The sequence below is a fragment of the Acartia tonsa genome, chromosome 3, assembly GCF_053477335.1.
Source record: "Acartia tonsa isolate MP-2025a chromosome 3, ASM5347733v1, whole genome shotgun sequence".
NCBI lineage: Eukaryota > Metazoa > Arthropoda > Copepoda > Calanoida > Acartiidae > Acartia > Acartia tonsa.
The window spans coordinates 24,942,209-24,958,986 of record NC_137262.1 but is presented as its reverse complement, the minus strand read 5'-3'; the positions used below and the strand labels follow the sequence as shown (position 1 = coordinate 24,958,986).

General features: G+C 31.6%; 1 protein-coding gene across 1 annotated transcript in view; it reads left to right on the top strand.

The window, feature by feature from the left end:
• Positions 1 to 16,778, top strand: part of LOC145313726 (protein-lysine N-methyltransferase SMYD4-like) — a 40,310-nt gene that overhangs the window by 19,896 nt on the left and 3,636 nt on the right. Inside the window, exons 14-23 of the mRNA XM_080153278.1 lie at positions 2,577 to 2,635; positions 4,220 to 4,256; positions 7,766 to 7,833; positions 9,038 to 9,171; positions 11,075 to 11,122; positions 12,929 to 13,080; positions 14,357 to 14,409; positions 14,847 to 14,897; positions 15,427 to 15,533; positions 15,890 to 15,935. Coding sequence (XP_080009404.1) covers positions 2,577 to 2,635; positions 4,220 to 4,256; positions 7,766 to 7,833; positions 9,038 to 9,171; positions 11,075 to 11,122; positions 12,929 to 13,080; positions 14,357 to 14,409; positions 14,847 to 14,897; positions 15,427 to 15,533; positions 15,890 to 15,935 — 755 coding nt within the window. The remainder of the gene's footprint in view (positions 1 to 2,576; positions 2,636 to 4,219; positions 4,257 to 7,765; positions 7,834 to 9,037; positions 9,172 to 11,074; positions 11,123 to 12,928; positions 13,081 to 14,356; positions 14,410 to 14,846; positions 14,898 to 15,426; positions 15,534 to 15,889; positions 15,936 to 16,778) is intronic.

The following is a 16,778-nucleotide window of genomic DNA, read 5'->3' as shown; positions in this document are numbered from 1 at the left end:
ACAATTGTGATTAAACTACACTTCTAAATTGCATAGTAATGTTAACTTTTATTTTGTGAACAAATATTTAGTATGTTGAAATAACTTGGTTCAACCATTTCAATTCTATAATTTTCTAAACTCTTTAAGTTATTCATTACTCAAAGACACAGGATGAAGATATTAAAAAATAAGCGATGGTTTAACATGTTTTGCTTTGCTACTTTTTAAACAAATTTCATGTTTGACTATATTAAATTGTTGAGCATATATATGTCTTTAAATTATCTATCTAAAAAAGGACGAAAATATTGTATATATAAAACAAGGATGGCAACAAATTGCTAAAATACAGGATACTGTTACATGACATACTTTTTTTGGAATTGATTATAGAGATCGTTTTTCTTGTTGTCTAAAGAAAGGTTGTAAAAATGAACTAAAATGAACTTTACTTTGTTTAGGTACTAGTTACTGACTTTGAGAAGTTTTAAAAAGAACAATAAGATACCAAATAATATCCCAAAGAGAATTTTTATCATTTAAATATTAATTTTGAACCATTGTCCTATCCCTGTATCTCTGTTACATTATTCATTATTCTGTTCTGTTCTCTTCCTTTCCTTTTTATTTCTCTATCCCTGTATCTCTGTTACATTATTCATTATTCTGTTCTGTTCTCTTCCTTTCCTTTTTATTTCTCTATCCCTGTATCTCTGTTACATAATTCATTATTCTGTTCTGTTCTCTTCCTTTCCTTTTCATTTCTCTATCCCTGTATCTCTGTTACATAATTCATTATTCTGTTCTGTTCTCTTCCTTTCCTTTTCATTTCTCTCAATTATCATCTTATATCTCCCTGTTAAACAAGTTGTCGAATTAAAGTAACACAGAAAATATGGGCAACCAAATATCAGACCAGCTAGAAGAATATTCACAATTATTTGATTTCACACATAGTAGAACACAGTAATAGTGTCTGACTGATTATGACGTAACAAAAAAAAATAGCCAATGAGAGGCCGTTATTGACCAATAGTAAAATTTATAGTGGGCTCTCATTGGCTAATTTTTTTTTGTTACGTCATAATCAGTCAGACACTATAACTGTGTTCCACATAGTACCTTGTTGAATACTTATAATACCCCCCTCACCCTCATATTTTTTAATAAATTGAAAATAAGTGATTGGGGTTGTAGTTTTATGTTTGTTGGTTTGTTTATTACTCTAGGTCAGGTCAGGATAGGTAATATTCGATACTCGTAGCCCTTCAGGATTAGGGCACCACAGATAAAGACATCTCAGGGTTAGGGCTTTCTGCAGGGGTAAGACAAAGAAAGAGCTCCCTTATTTCAATTCTTTTTAAAAATAAGGGAGGGGATGTTATCAGTGCTTCACCGGCACTTTGTGTTAAAGCACCCATAAATATATATCTCTATCTCTGAGAACAGCTGAGAAATTGTAATCATGGAAAGGGTCAATAGAGACTAAGGCGGCACGAATGCAAATTAGACACTGTAATCAAACTGACAATTTCTTGTCATAGGTTTTCTTACCTAATATGAGAAAGCAGTAATGTTTTACATCGATTTTTTTCTTTGATATTTAACCCCCTAGGTTTAACAGGGTGTGCACACTGCTGTGTAAAATTTACCTGCATAATTCGCAGTTTAATCCCCTGCAACTTCCCTGCAACTTCCCTGCACCCCCAGCACCCCCCCCTGTTATCACCCCCCATTGCACTATTTTGCACACAAATATGTGAAATAAATCTCCTTTTATCCTTACTCCAGAGGAGAGAGAGAGATATACTGGGAATAAAAGGATTGGCTACATTTTTTTAAATCCAATTGGCCGATCAATTGGTGACTTTAATAAAAATATACACTACCTGCTTAGGTCACAAAGCTTGACTCATCAAAAAAAACATGCGAATTTCATACTTCATATTGAAGAGTGCCTTGTAACATTCTAATTTTTAAAATTAGTTTGTAATTTATTACCATTTTCATGAGAAAATAGTTATCTAAATAACAGTCATGGGTGCTCTACGCATCGACGCAATCATACTTTAATAAAAATTTAAATGAAGAGAATATTTTCTAATTACATACATTTCAAAAATGAAATTTGTATCACGAAACTTTTCCTATTCCTGAAAATAGTGGGGAGAGAGTTTGGAACAATTCTAGTATAAGAATATTCATATTAGAGAATTTATTGAATTGAAAATTACAATTGATGATCTTGTCAAAAAGACATGATTTTATTACTCAATTCCTTTTAAAAGGGAGGTCGTGTTAATTTTATTTAATTTTTTACAAAATCATTGCCTATCTGAAATATCAATTCACGAATTTAATTGCATAATTATTCATTTTGCAAAAATTTTAAATGTGATTTACAAAAGTCATTTGACTCTATACTCCTCTATACAGTATTTTGAATATATCTCCAAACTTATGGGTTAGCAATGAGTATGTTCATTTGAAGATACAAATTTATCACAGGGATATAATAAATTATTAGGATTATTAATCTTTGCTATCTGTCTATTAGTTCTGACTTTGAGTGTGTTTGTTGTGGTTGTGTGTAGAAAAGTTTCTCAGTCCCAGATCAAAGTTTGGTTGTAATGAAGAGGAATATCAAAGTCAGGTAGAGGAGTATTTCATTTTATTAAAAGCGCAGCTACTCTATAACTAGGCTATATGTGGTCAAACGTCCATAAATTAAAGTAATAAACAGAAATATAAAGTCATGTTAGGTCGTAATATTTATCTTGTATAAGCTTTACTCGATATAACTTGACTACATTTGATCATACGTCTAAAATTAAAACTTTAGACTATTTTACATTTGAGAAAATATACTTTTAATACATACAATACATAGATAATATAATATAAACAACCCATCTTCATTTGTTTCAATTATCTGTTTATAGGGTGCAAGCAAGCAAACATCCTTGCAAGTCCAAGGAATATTTTTAAAAGGCATGAAAACTAGGGCCTTGTTATGCATTATATTTTCCATTATCAATATTTCGCACAACTAAATAGGATTAGGTCTAAGCCTAACCTTGCAGGATTCTAGAAAATTTATCCTAATTTTATTATTAGCAAAATTTTTTATGTAAGAAATGTATAATAAACGATTAATATAGGACCTATAAACATAATAAAACTCATACTGATTAATAAGTGCCTATATAGTGTCCTTCTTTATAAATTTTCTAAATAGAAGTTTCTAGTCATTAAAAAAACAATTCATTACATGTAGGTATGCCTGAGGGACTCGAACTTTACATCCTTATTGAATATCGTAACTATCTCACCGATATTCATTATACTAAATACTTGGTATACACATGTGTTGTCCTCAAATCCCTTTATTTATAAAATGTATTGTAAGTAACTCCTTGTAATAGCTGGCTCCCAATGGCATAGCTGCACAAATCTTTACACAAATATCCTCCAAATGATCATTTTCAAGAAGTTAAAACAAAAAGTTTAGAAAATTAATGCTAACGACCAAATCAATGAGTCAATAATAAAAACTAAAACAACAATTCAAAAGAGATTCACATAATTCTACATAATACAATGATAACCCTTGCATAATTTTTCTGGTAGGCATGGGATAAAGTTTTAAATTAGGTTTTAAATCACTAGGCCAATTCTAACATGCTCCAAATCGCAATCACAGCCTCTCCAATGTTATCTTCTCTTTTAAAGATTAAATTGCCTTTCTTAATTTTGAGTAAGTTCTCCTTGAATATTTTCTCAAACTTTTGCAATTTTTTTCATTCTGGCATAATAGCTTTTTCTTCTTCTCTTAATTAGAATTAACATTAATACACATTTATATTATTATGCTTTTTTGTTAAGCATTTTCAAAGACAAAAACTCAAGACAATTATGTACAATTTTAAATATTGAAATAAAAGTTTCGATATCAAAAAAAATACGCTCTTGCTGCACGGGTTTCTGTGTACGTGTTTGCACTGGTATTTACAGATTTTATGCGTGTGTGGGCGAACTGGTTTATAGGTAAGAGTGCATGATGAGTGATATACTTTGTAAACAAGAAAGATATTATCATCATAACAGACTTAACTGACTTAGATACATACAGACAGACCCTAGGTATAATATGATAGCTGCGCTTCTAAAGATCCATGAAAAATCGTCTAAAGAATACAAAAAATCCATGAAAACAATAATATTATTTTTATTTTAGGACTATGCTACCTTGTTCAATCTGTGTACACATTCAAGTAAGTATTTTTAGTCTTTCGTGTTGGTGTCTGTCTGTCTATCTGAACAATGTTATTTAGTTTAAGATATCTTAATCTTTTTCTCATTATAAAATATCTATTTTCCAAATCCTATAGACGACCTTTGTCTGGAAGTCCTAATAATTCATGGTAATATTTTTCGTCTTTTCTTCTTATGGAACTGTGTAGTCAGAGTTCGAGACAATGTTTGAAACTGTATCGAGCTAATATTCTAAGTTACTATTTGCATATGCCAGTGAATACACCTTTAGCATCCAGGGGATCTACATTTGAGGCAGGGTTGGGTGGTATAACAAAGGAAAATATACTAAAACCATGTAAAAACTTTAATTTATAAACAAAGTAGACTAAAACCATCCTATGATCTATCTTAAGCTTCCATAAAATCGGTAACTCAAACGGTTAAGTGGTATCTAATATATTATAATAGTAATGTACACAATATGATACATCATCTTTCTAAATTATGCAATAAATATAGTGATCGACGAGATCTTAAGCTACAGACACACAGACAGACAGACATCTTATTACTTTGTACAAGAGAATTGTACAATATGATACATGATCTTAAGAATTATGCAATAATGGTGAAGGACAAATTAATCCCCCATCATTTTAGTACAGCTTTGCAAGTCAAGGGTATTAGGCAACAAGGGATAGATCATCTCAAGAAAAATTATTTAAATCATTAAGATAAATTAACAGGATCCTGTTTGTCTGTACCGAAGAATCTCGCTAACCGCTGAACCATTATGGTTCTCCTTAATAGTGTAGCTTATCATAGGTCCTTGGAAGATTAATTGCTATTTTGTAGGAGGCTACCACCACCAGCTGATCTTAACATTGATTGAAAAGAAAACATTTTACGTGCCCCTAGATGCCTCTAGGGGCGTAGTCATTATTAATGATAAAAGAGATAAAGAATAATCGTAAATTATTTAAAATACTATATTAAAAGATAGATTAAAAGGAAGAAAAACTATTTTACTTCAAATTTTTATCAAAATTCTTTTTAGTAAAAAGTTTTTTGTTTGTATGTTTAAGCAAATTAATAAGCTGTTATTTTCATCAACAAAGAAAATAATACAATAATTGAATTGTTTTCTTAACAACTACTGCTCTGAAGTGTAAAGAAAATATCTTGTATGATTAATGTTAGATAGAAATTGCCAACGATCCTTATTTTGTTGGTGATTAACAATAAGGGATTCAATCCTATAATTTTTTATTTCCCTTTGAATTCCTTTATGTTCAAATGCCATATCCCTCAAATCCCTGTGAGACACACCACACACAAAGGCTTCGGTTACAAGTTAGATAACTGTAAATGATAGTACATACAGCTATTTCTGCTTAAGGTAGACTAGGCAAAACTCTATATTTAAAGTTTTCAATTTTTTTTGTAATCTATTGATTATTTAGTGCAGGAGAATACATAAATGAACCTTTTTAAAGGATTCTCGATTTTTTTTAATTTAAAGGTTTTTTTTCAATTTTCTACTTAAATTTTTTATATATAACCTTTATGTATAGTAAGATCAAACTTTACTCCCAACTAAAATATAAGTTAGAGTAAAAGGTAAAATATCTTTATTTTGCCCATTTGCTATCTAAGACCATCTCCCCCTTCCTTTTATAGTCATTATATTTATTTATGATTTCTCTGTCGGCTCTAAAGCTATCTATAATACAAAGTAGCTTGATGTCTGTCTGTCTGTCCGTCCGTCCGTCCGTCCGTCTGAAGCTTAAGATCTCGGTAACCACTGAACCGATTGGATTCTACTCTTTAGGGTGTATACCTATTGGTCCTGTGGTGGTTTTAAGCTATTGTCTTGGGGGGGTGGGACACCCCCAACCCCCCCAAAAACAAAAAAAATCCCCCCCCCCCATTTTTTATTTTTTTTTATTTGCATTTGCTGAAGATTTCCTGGGTCCATTAGGTTTTGTAGAAGATTTCCTTGGTCCTTTAGGTTTTGTAGAAGATTTCCTTGGTACTTTAACGAATTTCGCCTTAATTTTTTTTATCACCTCTTGGGGAAAAGCCCCTAGAGGCTAGGGGCGAAGCCGCTAGTCCTTGTATATAAAGTATAGTAGTAAGGTTTTTTGTCTGAAGCTTCAGATCTAAAAACTACTGCATCGATTGGGTTCTCTATTTTAGTTCAGCTTCACATAGGCCCTCTGATGGTGTTAGGCTACTTTATTTCCAGAAATAAGTCTTGGTATGGTTTCAAGCTATAATTTAGCCTCTCTCTGACACTTCAAATACAGAGCCCCTAGACGCCATGGGAATAGCCGTTAGTTTATAATTAATTTAGTAGGATTAATGGGGGGGGGGGAGGGTGAATAAGGGGTCCACAGACGATTTAAGGGATTTTACTGAGTATGAACTAATCTAATTAAGATCTGGTTATGGGTATAACTTTGGTGAGGCCCATCCTCAGACAAATTTCAAACTCAGCTAGAGAGGGAAAGAAGTGCATTTAATGGAATAGTGGATATAGTAAACTTAAGGATATTTGAAAATAAGCTTAGAAAGGTTTTAAGCTATTTAGAGGGGGGAATACTACGACACCCTCTACTCCTTTGATATAGGGCCTCAAAAATTACTGCCACCGAAAAAATACAAAAATACCTCTAGGGTTTTTTTCTGCACCCTCCCCCTCCCCTTCACTATTATTATAAGTAAAGTTATAGGCTCTTAAATGTTTTGATAATTTGAATCCATAAAAAAAATAATTTGATGGTTTTCAGTTATTTCTAAAAGACTGGCTCCATTGAAAATTATAATTATGATGTTGGAAACCTGATCTGCATATTTGCACCAATAACTCGATTATCAGAGACTTAAAATTCTTAGAATACTTCCCAGCTAAACTTTTAAACTGGGTCATCAAGAATTAAAGACATATAATATGATATCTGAGAATATTATAATTTACTATTTTAGTTTTACAATTTTTCTTCTCTTTGTGGTATTAATCCAAAAAGAACCTAAAACCTCTAAAAGAAATTTCACTTCTCGCCTTTTTTCAAATATCTTTTTCTAAAACAAATTGCATTTTATATCCAAATTTTTTTTTAATACCGTCCACGCCCCGCCCATTTTACCTTCTATTATGATATTGTTAAAAAAAATTTTAAAAGTTGGACGTGCTTAAACCTGTCACCTTTAATTTTAACTTTATATATATAATAAAAAAATTGGCTTTTCAACATTCTTTTTTTCAACAGCGAGGCCATTCTATAAAACTTTGTGTCTATGTAAACTATGTAAAAGCGCTTTTTATCTCTTTCCTCTATATCAATCATATTTATCTATCTATCTAATTTACAATTCTATTTTTCTATCTATTTCTGCATGATGACATAAACAAATAAAATTTATATCTATCTATCTATCTACATATCTTGTTGCTATCTATCTATCTATCTATGTCTGCAACATGACATGTAAAAATAAAGTTTATAATCTAAATAAATTTCAGATCTCCGAGAGAATTTTGATGTTGTTACCAAAACTGTGTTTGCTTGCTTCCTATTACGTTGTCTGCAGGTCAGAATGTTTGTTTAGCAACCAAATTATAGTGAAGCTACTCTTAACTGTATTCTTCTTCTTTTTAAAACATTTAAGATACAGCAAAACTACTCTGTAAACCATGTTTGTATGTTTACTATTACGTTGTCTGCAGTTCAGAATATTTGCTTAGCAACCAAATTATAGTGAAGCTACTCTTAACTGTATTCTTCTTCTTTTTAAAACATTTAAGATACAGCAAAACTACTCTGTAAACCATGTTTGTATGTTTCCTATTATGTTGTCTGCAGGTCAGAATGTTTGTTTAGCAACCAAATTATAGTGAAGCTACTCTTAACTGTATTCTTCTCCTGTTTTAAACATTTAAGATACAGCAAAACTACTCTGTAAACCATGTTTGTATGTTTCCTATTACGTTGTCTGCAGTTCAGCATGTTTGCTTAGCAACCAAACTATAGTGAAGCTTCTCTTAACTATATTTGTTCTGTATTACTACACTTTTAACCATGTGTGCATGTTCCTATTTCGTTGTCTGCAGTTCAGAATATTTGCTTATCAACCAAACTGTAGTGAAGCTACTCTTAACTGTATATGTTCTGTATATTTCACTTTTAACCATGAGTGCATGTTCCTATTTCGTTATCAGCAGTTTAGAATGTTTGCTTAGCAACCAAACTGTAGTGAAGCTACCCTGTAAACCATGGAGCCAATCCATAGTTTTTATATGTACACATTTTAAATTCAAATTTGATTACGGAGATGTAAAGTTACAGCAAATCTATTCTATATTTTTTTTCCTATTATTTTCCATATTATTATTAAATTTTTTTGGAAAGCTTTTTAGAAAGTAATTTTCCGTTTGTCTCTAATGCTAACTGCTTGTATTTGTTTGTTGAAAAGAGTTGAAGGCAGTGACGTTAAAGTTTTATATTTAGTTTTGTGGTACGGTTGTATGGACAATTTTAGGTACTTAAAAGAATAATTTATTGATAAATAGTTCTTTAGATGCGCCGAAAAATTTCATTCTCTTCCCCATAAATTTGGTGGTGGTGTTTAGAGAAATTATTGGTAAATATTTGTAAGATTAAAATAAGGTCTTCATCAAAATGTTTTATAAGGAATTCACCCCTTTGATGTCTCTGGATTTGTGCTAATTTAACGGTCATCTTCAACTCCCTATGTCTAATATCATTTCATTTGAATTTTTTGTTGATTTTTTCAGGAGACTGGATATTTCAAGACAAAGGCAAGTCTGACCATAACAGATGAAGAAGCTTTTATTGGTCGTCTTCTCAAACATTTCATAGAGTGTATTCAGTTTAATACTCATACCATTGAGAGTATTTATGAAAATAGGTAGGATACATTTACTTATCTACGTCCCTATCTTTCTCCAATATCTATAAACGTTGAATTGGATGTATTTAATTCATACCTCATACATATACCTCAGAGGACAAATGTATACAACTTAGGGCAAGATTTTGCAGACAACCAACCCTTTGAATACACGACTTTGTCTGCAAGTCCTAACTGTGCTGTGCATGATTATGTTTTCTACTTGATTTGGGCCAAGGCATTCCCCCTACTATTAATTTCGTTAAAAAATAGTTCATTAATAATTTTTTAACTAACGTTTACTTAACCTACTATGTCTAATGGTCAGACGTATGGACTTATCCTAATTATAGATTAGCTGCGCTACTGAAAGCATATTTGTAGTTGCTCCGTCTAAAAAGCCTTGATTGTTATGGAATGGGAGAAAAACTAGGAAGAACCGAGAATAGAGAGATTACTTGATTTATTAACTTGTCTAAATCAAGTCGGATATACGAGGGAAGATATTCAGCAAGTTTGACGACTGCTGACGGCCAAACAGTTGGGAGTATAGGCTACATTTGATATAATATCCACCTAACAAGGCCTATAATTAATTAGAACTTAGAGAAAACTTTTTTAGCTTTTTTTCGCGTATTTACGTGCACTTCGAGATACTTCTGCATTGATGAGTCTTGACTCTTCAGATTATTCTAGACCGTAGTCAATAAAAGAATTGTAAAAATATGTTTCTTCGTATTTTCGACAATGTGTAATTTTCTTATAAACCTACAAGTGTGTTATTTGGTTTAAAACCAGCCATAGGTAAAGGAAAGACAATTAATCTTACAACAATTTTCTACTATTTATTTGAAAGCTATAAAGACATAATTTTGTACTTTATTTTTGGGGGAAGGCTGAATATATTTTCACTGTCTTAAAATTACAAGATATAGACGTTATAAAGTAACAGGATTTTCTGTATACATTAATGGTACTATTAACATATATCATCACTAGCTACTACGCTCTTTGATGCCCCTAGAAGAAGGGGGTTAGTCAACCCTACACTTTCCATTTACTTTTTAAAAGAAAATTTTTAGAATATCTTGGGTTGGGGCTTCAAGGGTGATTTTTCTTCGTAGGGTGGAGGTAACCTCCCTAAAAATAGTTATGAAGCTTTAAAGGAAAACCATATCGGTCCAGCAATTAGCGAGATCTCAGGCTACAGACAAACACTCAGCTCAGACATGACAGATAAACATCCTGTTAATATAATTGTAATACAATGGTAGGTGCCATTAATAGTCTAATTATGTTGGTCAGCCAAATAAGATCTTTATTGATATGCCAGCTAAAGTGTTGTACTAGCAGAATAAAGGATTGTACCTGTTGTTTCTGCAACTTGTTTTATGATGGATTAAATACAATGATAAATATCTAGTCCTGTCTGTACTTGCGGTAAACCAATTAATTTATTATTTGGCCTTAAACTTGGATAAACAAAAAATCGCCTCCTCTTAAATTTGTTGAAAACCTTTTAAACATATGTAATAGATATGTATAAGAGGAAAAGAATAAAAAATATTTTTGCTGCGTGTTCAAGTTTAAAATCTAATGCTTTTTTAATTAAAAAGGATGAAAAATTTAGGGGGGAGTCTTATCTCCCTTAAAATATCTTTAAACTGCCGCAGGACCTGAAGGTATAGTCTTTGAAATAAACAACTTTATCGGATCAGCGTTTACGGAGATTGACGGACAATGACATCTATCTACTTAGTATTAATGATGCACCCAAGGCCTCTAGGGAAAGATGGAAGTCAGAAAATATTCCAAGCCACCATAATAAATTTATAAAGCTTTCCATAAAAGGACATAAAAGTCGCACGAGTGATAAAAAAATCCTTACTACTTTGTATTATAGATACATATTCTATTTTAGGGTAGTTGGCTGGGATGCTGAAACAAGATTATGGAAATCTTCAACAAGGTCAATATTTTTATGACATGCAAATCAGCGACGTCATATTAATTAAAAGGAATTTTGTTATGTACTGGACCCTGCGTTGGGGACTGTTATAAATTAATTGGTTTTCTATTTTATTAATAAATTTCCTTGAACTTGAGATAAAGTTATGTAAAGCTTCTCTTAAAAATATTTAATAACCGATTCAGTAGTTGGAAATATTTTAACAGAAAATCCAAAAATATGACTTCTTTATGTAATAGCAGTTAAAGAAATAGCTGTTAAAAGTGATTTGAAGTTTTTTTTGCAAAATTAACTTTTTTTAAAAAAAAGGAAGGATGTTACAAACAACAAATATTTAACCACAATGAAAAAGTTTGACATTTTTGGTTAGCCTTTGATTATTTGCAATGCATTTAAATGCACACTCTTAAAATCTAATTCTGGCACTTTACAATAATTTTTCTGTTAAACAGACTAAAACTAAAAACACATAGATTGTTCGTTCTGATGATTGCAAGAAGCATAAAACATTAAACAAAGTTGAAGTAAGAAACGATGTATTGTAGCGTAGCGGTGCTGCGTGCGAATTTTAGAGTAGCGTTCCTTGTACTTTTATAGATAGCTACTTATAGAGCTTCTCTACTCCTAAAGTATAAAACACACTAGGTTTCCAGTATTTACACGTTTATTTAACAATAGTCAACCAAATACTAACGAACATGATAATATACAGGTAAAAAGATAGGTTACAAAGCACATAGGTAGTCTCCTTCCCCCAACTAGGGTTGGAGGCTGTTCCTGCAGTTCTACATACCCCAATAATTAGGGAGGGTTAAGCAGGCTAACTTGGCGGAATTCTTTCATTTTTATTCTCAAAAGGAATCCTATATTACATTTCTACTCAATAAATAAATTATCAACATTAGCACATAGTATACATGTTTCACAAGAAATATACATTGAGACGGAGCACAGCTAGCCTAGAATAAGGTCTGGCCATTACAGTATATCTATAGATTAAAGCTTTAAGGCAGGCTTATAACTTGCCTAACATGAAAGTATGTTTGATAAAAGACCATAATGCGTACTTTAAGTTATTTGATTTTTTACAGTGTAAAAATTCTGCAAAAAAAATGTGGAATTAATTTGATTGAATGCATTCTCTAATTTTATACTTTTAAATCCAATTTATAGGTAGTAGTTTTTTTTCCAGGGGAAATGTACATTTATTCTAAGGAACATAGTATTAAAATTAAGATTTTTTTATAGGTGTAAACGTTCAAATTAGGGGATTTTTAATAACTGCGGTGTAGTAAGCTTTTTTATCTCTCAAATATGGTTTTTGAAAAAAACTATTTATATATTTTCTTGATTACTACTGCAAAAAGCAAAAGATGAGTTACTTTTCGCATCGTATTTATAGACAGCTTTCCAAGGGTAGTAAATTCCAGTTTTGTTTGGAACTTATCTTATGATTAGTATTATATTACTTGTTAAAAAAAATGTTATAATACGATGCGATGATTGATTCTTTAGTATGGCTCTGAACTGGTTCTTGAATCCGTAATTAAAAAAAAGATAATTTTCTTAATTTAATACTATTTTTGGATTATGGAAAGAAAACGAAGTAGTGGATTTCGTCGTATTTTCACAATAGGTATTCTCCTACTTCTAGCCCCTGCGGGGGGCTAGAAATCGTAGGGCCAATTTCCTAACCCTGCGGGGCAATCATTAATATTTACCTAAAATAACCTATCAAAAGCTACTGTGAAATTACGACGAAGCCCGCTACTTTGTTTTCTTTCCATGATCCCTATTTTTTATTAGGTGTAATATTGGTGATTCTGTGGAGACAGAGCGGATAGGTGGAGGAGTGTACCCGACCATGGCCCTGGTTAACCACAGCTGTGATCCTAATATTGTCCTCATATTCTTTGGAAGGGTTGCACTGGCCGTCGCCAGCAGAGCTATTGAACCAGGTAAAATTATAGTTTGCCTTCGAAACCGATTTATATCCGCTGGATTAGAACTTGTTCTGTGCCATACTGAAAAAATCAAGTATCGAGCCGTAATATGGTCACTTTTTTAATAATATGAAATTAATACTAGGTTTCTTGGCCCCTCGAAGTTAACTGTAATTTAACTTTTAATTTTTCATTTTACCTTCCGCGAATAGCTGTCTATAATACGATGCTATAGATAACTATTATATTATATTGAGTGTCCAATCTGTGTACTTAAACTTTTTCTTGTTTTTATTTACGTTTATTTTCTTTAAAAGATTTCTTTTATCCAAACAGAAATTTAGAAAGGTTTAGTGATTTTATAAAGAAATTTATTCAAAAACGAGACTTTACTACAATCAGGGTAGGTCAGTATGTTTAACAGAAAAGAATAGCTCTAATCTTTAATTTATGTATTTTAGAATCGTCCTGAATATTATTATGATGATTTCTTTAGCAGTTGGCTATACATTTGAAGATTAGGTTAAAACAAGTAATAGGTAGGAGTGTCCTGCAAGGGCTAAAAAACACTTATTTTAATTTTTTTTTGGCATGGGGGGGGGGGGGTCCGTGGCTAACTCGCTTATTCGAGGATTAATAAAACTTTCTTCTTAGTCAGCTTAACAAAATATTCTGACGCTATAGTTTTATAATTTTATACAAATATAATTTGTAATTTTAATGTAACAAGGATAACTTTTATAGGAATCATCATACAAAGTTTGAAATCGAGAGGAAAATTTTGACATGTCTAAATTAACTAAAAGAACTAACCGTTACGGACGGACCGACCATGATTATAGAAAAGCTTTTAGAAAAGTAATTTATACACTATGTTGCTTTCATTATTTAACAATTTTCTAAACTTTTTATACTAAAATTTAGTTTATGCTAAAAATAAAACTTTTTGAAAATCAACAAGGAACGGTGCGTCCAATATAGAAAAGTCTCAAAAAAGCTGCTGCTGTATTATGTATAGTTATTCGTTACTAATATAGAAATAGTAGCTGAAAATAATGATTTCCAACATTAGCTAGAAATTTGTTAATTGATTAAAAATACTTAGAATTATCACACATTGTTATAAAATTGCTTTGCTTAATATTGTGCCTATTCTTATGTAGCTAAATTAACTATCATATCTATCCGTTGTTGGCAGACTGGAAAAGAAATGGCATAATGAATTAGAGACTTACTATTAATCACGACTTTTGAGTAGCCTCGCTTCAAAATAATTTTAAACTTTTTTTAGGCGAGGAAATCAACGATAATTATGGAGCAAATTACGCCAGTATGCCAGTTAAGGTAAATTATTATAATTGTCTGTTTTAATTCTATTTTAGGGAAGCGAGAAAATACCAAAGAGGGTCACATAATCATACCACCCACCCCCTTTCTTATGTTGTTTATAGAAATTAACAAAAGGGCTTTTTTATGCATTGATATTGAAAAATCTAAGTAACACCATCTTAATTTCAAACAATAAACGATAGTCCTAAACTTCTATTTTGTAACAACGTAATTTTCATTTGCATTTGACAATCCCTGTGTCCTATTTTTTCCAACGAAATACGTACTTATGTACAACTAGAAATGCAGCAATTCAGCTAATTTTAATTGAATTAAAAAGTTAAAATAAACTAAATTTAAATCAAGGTTAAATAAAGCACCAAAATTTTTTATAAATAAATTGATTTATTAAATCCTTTTTGTTCAAATGTTATATTCAATTTTTATTAAAGGAGAGAAAACCATTCCTAGAGAAATCTCATTGGTTTACATGTACTTGCAAGGTATGCTAGCAAATGCTTTGTTTCAATCAAACTGTTATAAATACGATTTTTTTATTTATACATTTCACTAGAGGGGTTGCATCCATACCACTCTGATAAAACTAAGGGGGGGGGGGGGATGGCTACAACCCGTTAGGGGTCAATATCTAAACCTCTCTACATTCTCTTTACAGGGGTCTACACCCCCTAATACAACAACGCCACTGCTTTTAACATTGAATTATAGCGTTCATTGTTATTATGATCAAAACCATAGTAAGAAGCTAAGATATTAGAAATACTTCCATTTTATTTACTTTTAATTTTTTTTCTACTTTTATGAATGCTTATATGCTGTAGGGTCAGTGATGAGAAATGATGGATAAATTAAGGAACGGGAATGGGGGGGGGGGGATAAGAGGGGATTGGGAAGAATAAAAACAGTACTAGGGAAGTGACGAAAAATGAATTACCTACAGACAAATAAAACGACCTACAGACATCAGGGCTTATAGATTAGCTTTGCTTTAAACAAGTATTTGCTTTTAAGGCGTGCACATCCAATTACCCTGTGTATATGAAGTGTCCCAAGGATTACAAGAAGATTCCTGGCTCGGCTTTCAAATTTCCCAGGGTGGACAGACAGAAACTTAACAGGTTTTTGGCTATTCTAATTTTATCATTATTACAATTTTTTATTTCCTCAAAGTACCCTTGTGAGCACTAAAACTCCCCCCCCCCTTTTTATTTAAAAAAGGGGAAAGGGCGGCAGAATATTTTTTTGTTTGTTTTATTGTTACTATAGTAGGTATGGCACGGGGAGAAAAACTCCCACCTCCTTTATTTTCAACTATATTGGGGCGGCTAAAAGAATTGCGGCTACAAGACTGTCATGAGGGCAACTGCCGAGCCCTCCTAAAATGATGAATATATGATTTAAGTATATGAATAAATCTATTAAAAATTAGTGTATGAACCTTCCCAAGAGAAATTAAAATGCAATTTTATTTTAGAGATGTTGAAATGATCAAAAAAGAGATCAAAGGAAACGTTTTGCAGGTAATGGAATTATTTTAGATTTTTAGTAGCATAACTACTCTTCAAGTCTAAATTGTTTTAATCATCGGTGGAAAAGTTTGGACTCTGCTAGTTTGGTAACAATCAATCAAGAGAAAAGTCCCCAAACGGTTGAAGTAAACGAGAAGGACAAGATTTTTGGAACAAGTGAAATTTTATTTAATGTCCCCTCCCTGCATTAACCATTAAAATTTGTCATGATGTTTCAATAAAAATGTAGTCAAATGTAGTAAACTAGTCAAGGGCGTCCAAGCTATTTCATTTAAAGGGGGGGGGGGGGGGGGGTTAATCACCCCTTTAACCCCCCCCCCCCTCTTGGACGTCCTTGTTACTAGTGGTTTGTTTTCTATTGGATTTGATTCCACTGCCATTCAATAAAATATATTTTAAAGTTTGTTATTAATGTATCAATCAAAATTTGCTAAAAACTCATATGATTACAAAAGCTTTCTTAAGAAATACAATCAAATCTTGATGTTGTATGGATCTAAAATTAACAGTCAAGAAAAACATTCTTGTTATAATTCTAATTATGCAATTTAATAATTTTAGACTAACATAAAGTGAAAAATATCTTTTTTTCTAACAAGATTTAACTAGATTTAATGAACTAGTGAATATCATCTTCTTTTATATCGACATAGATTGCAGATTATATTACACAACTGTCTTTCTTGTTTCTTGCATGAGTATATATATATATACAGCATGACCCTCGAAAAAGTATTTTTAAGCATCTGCAGCCCTTATTTCTCAATGAATTATTAAAAAATGCATATGTCCTTGTTCTCCATAGTATTCCACGTAAGTAGATATAAAAATATT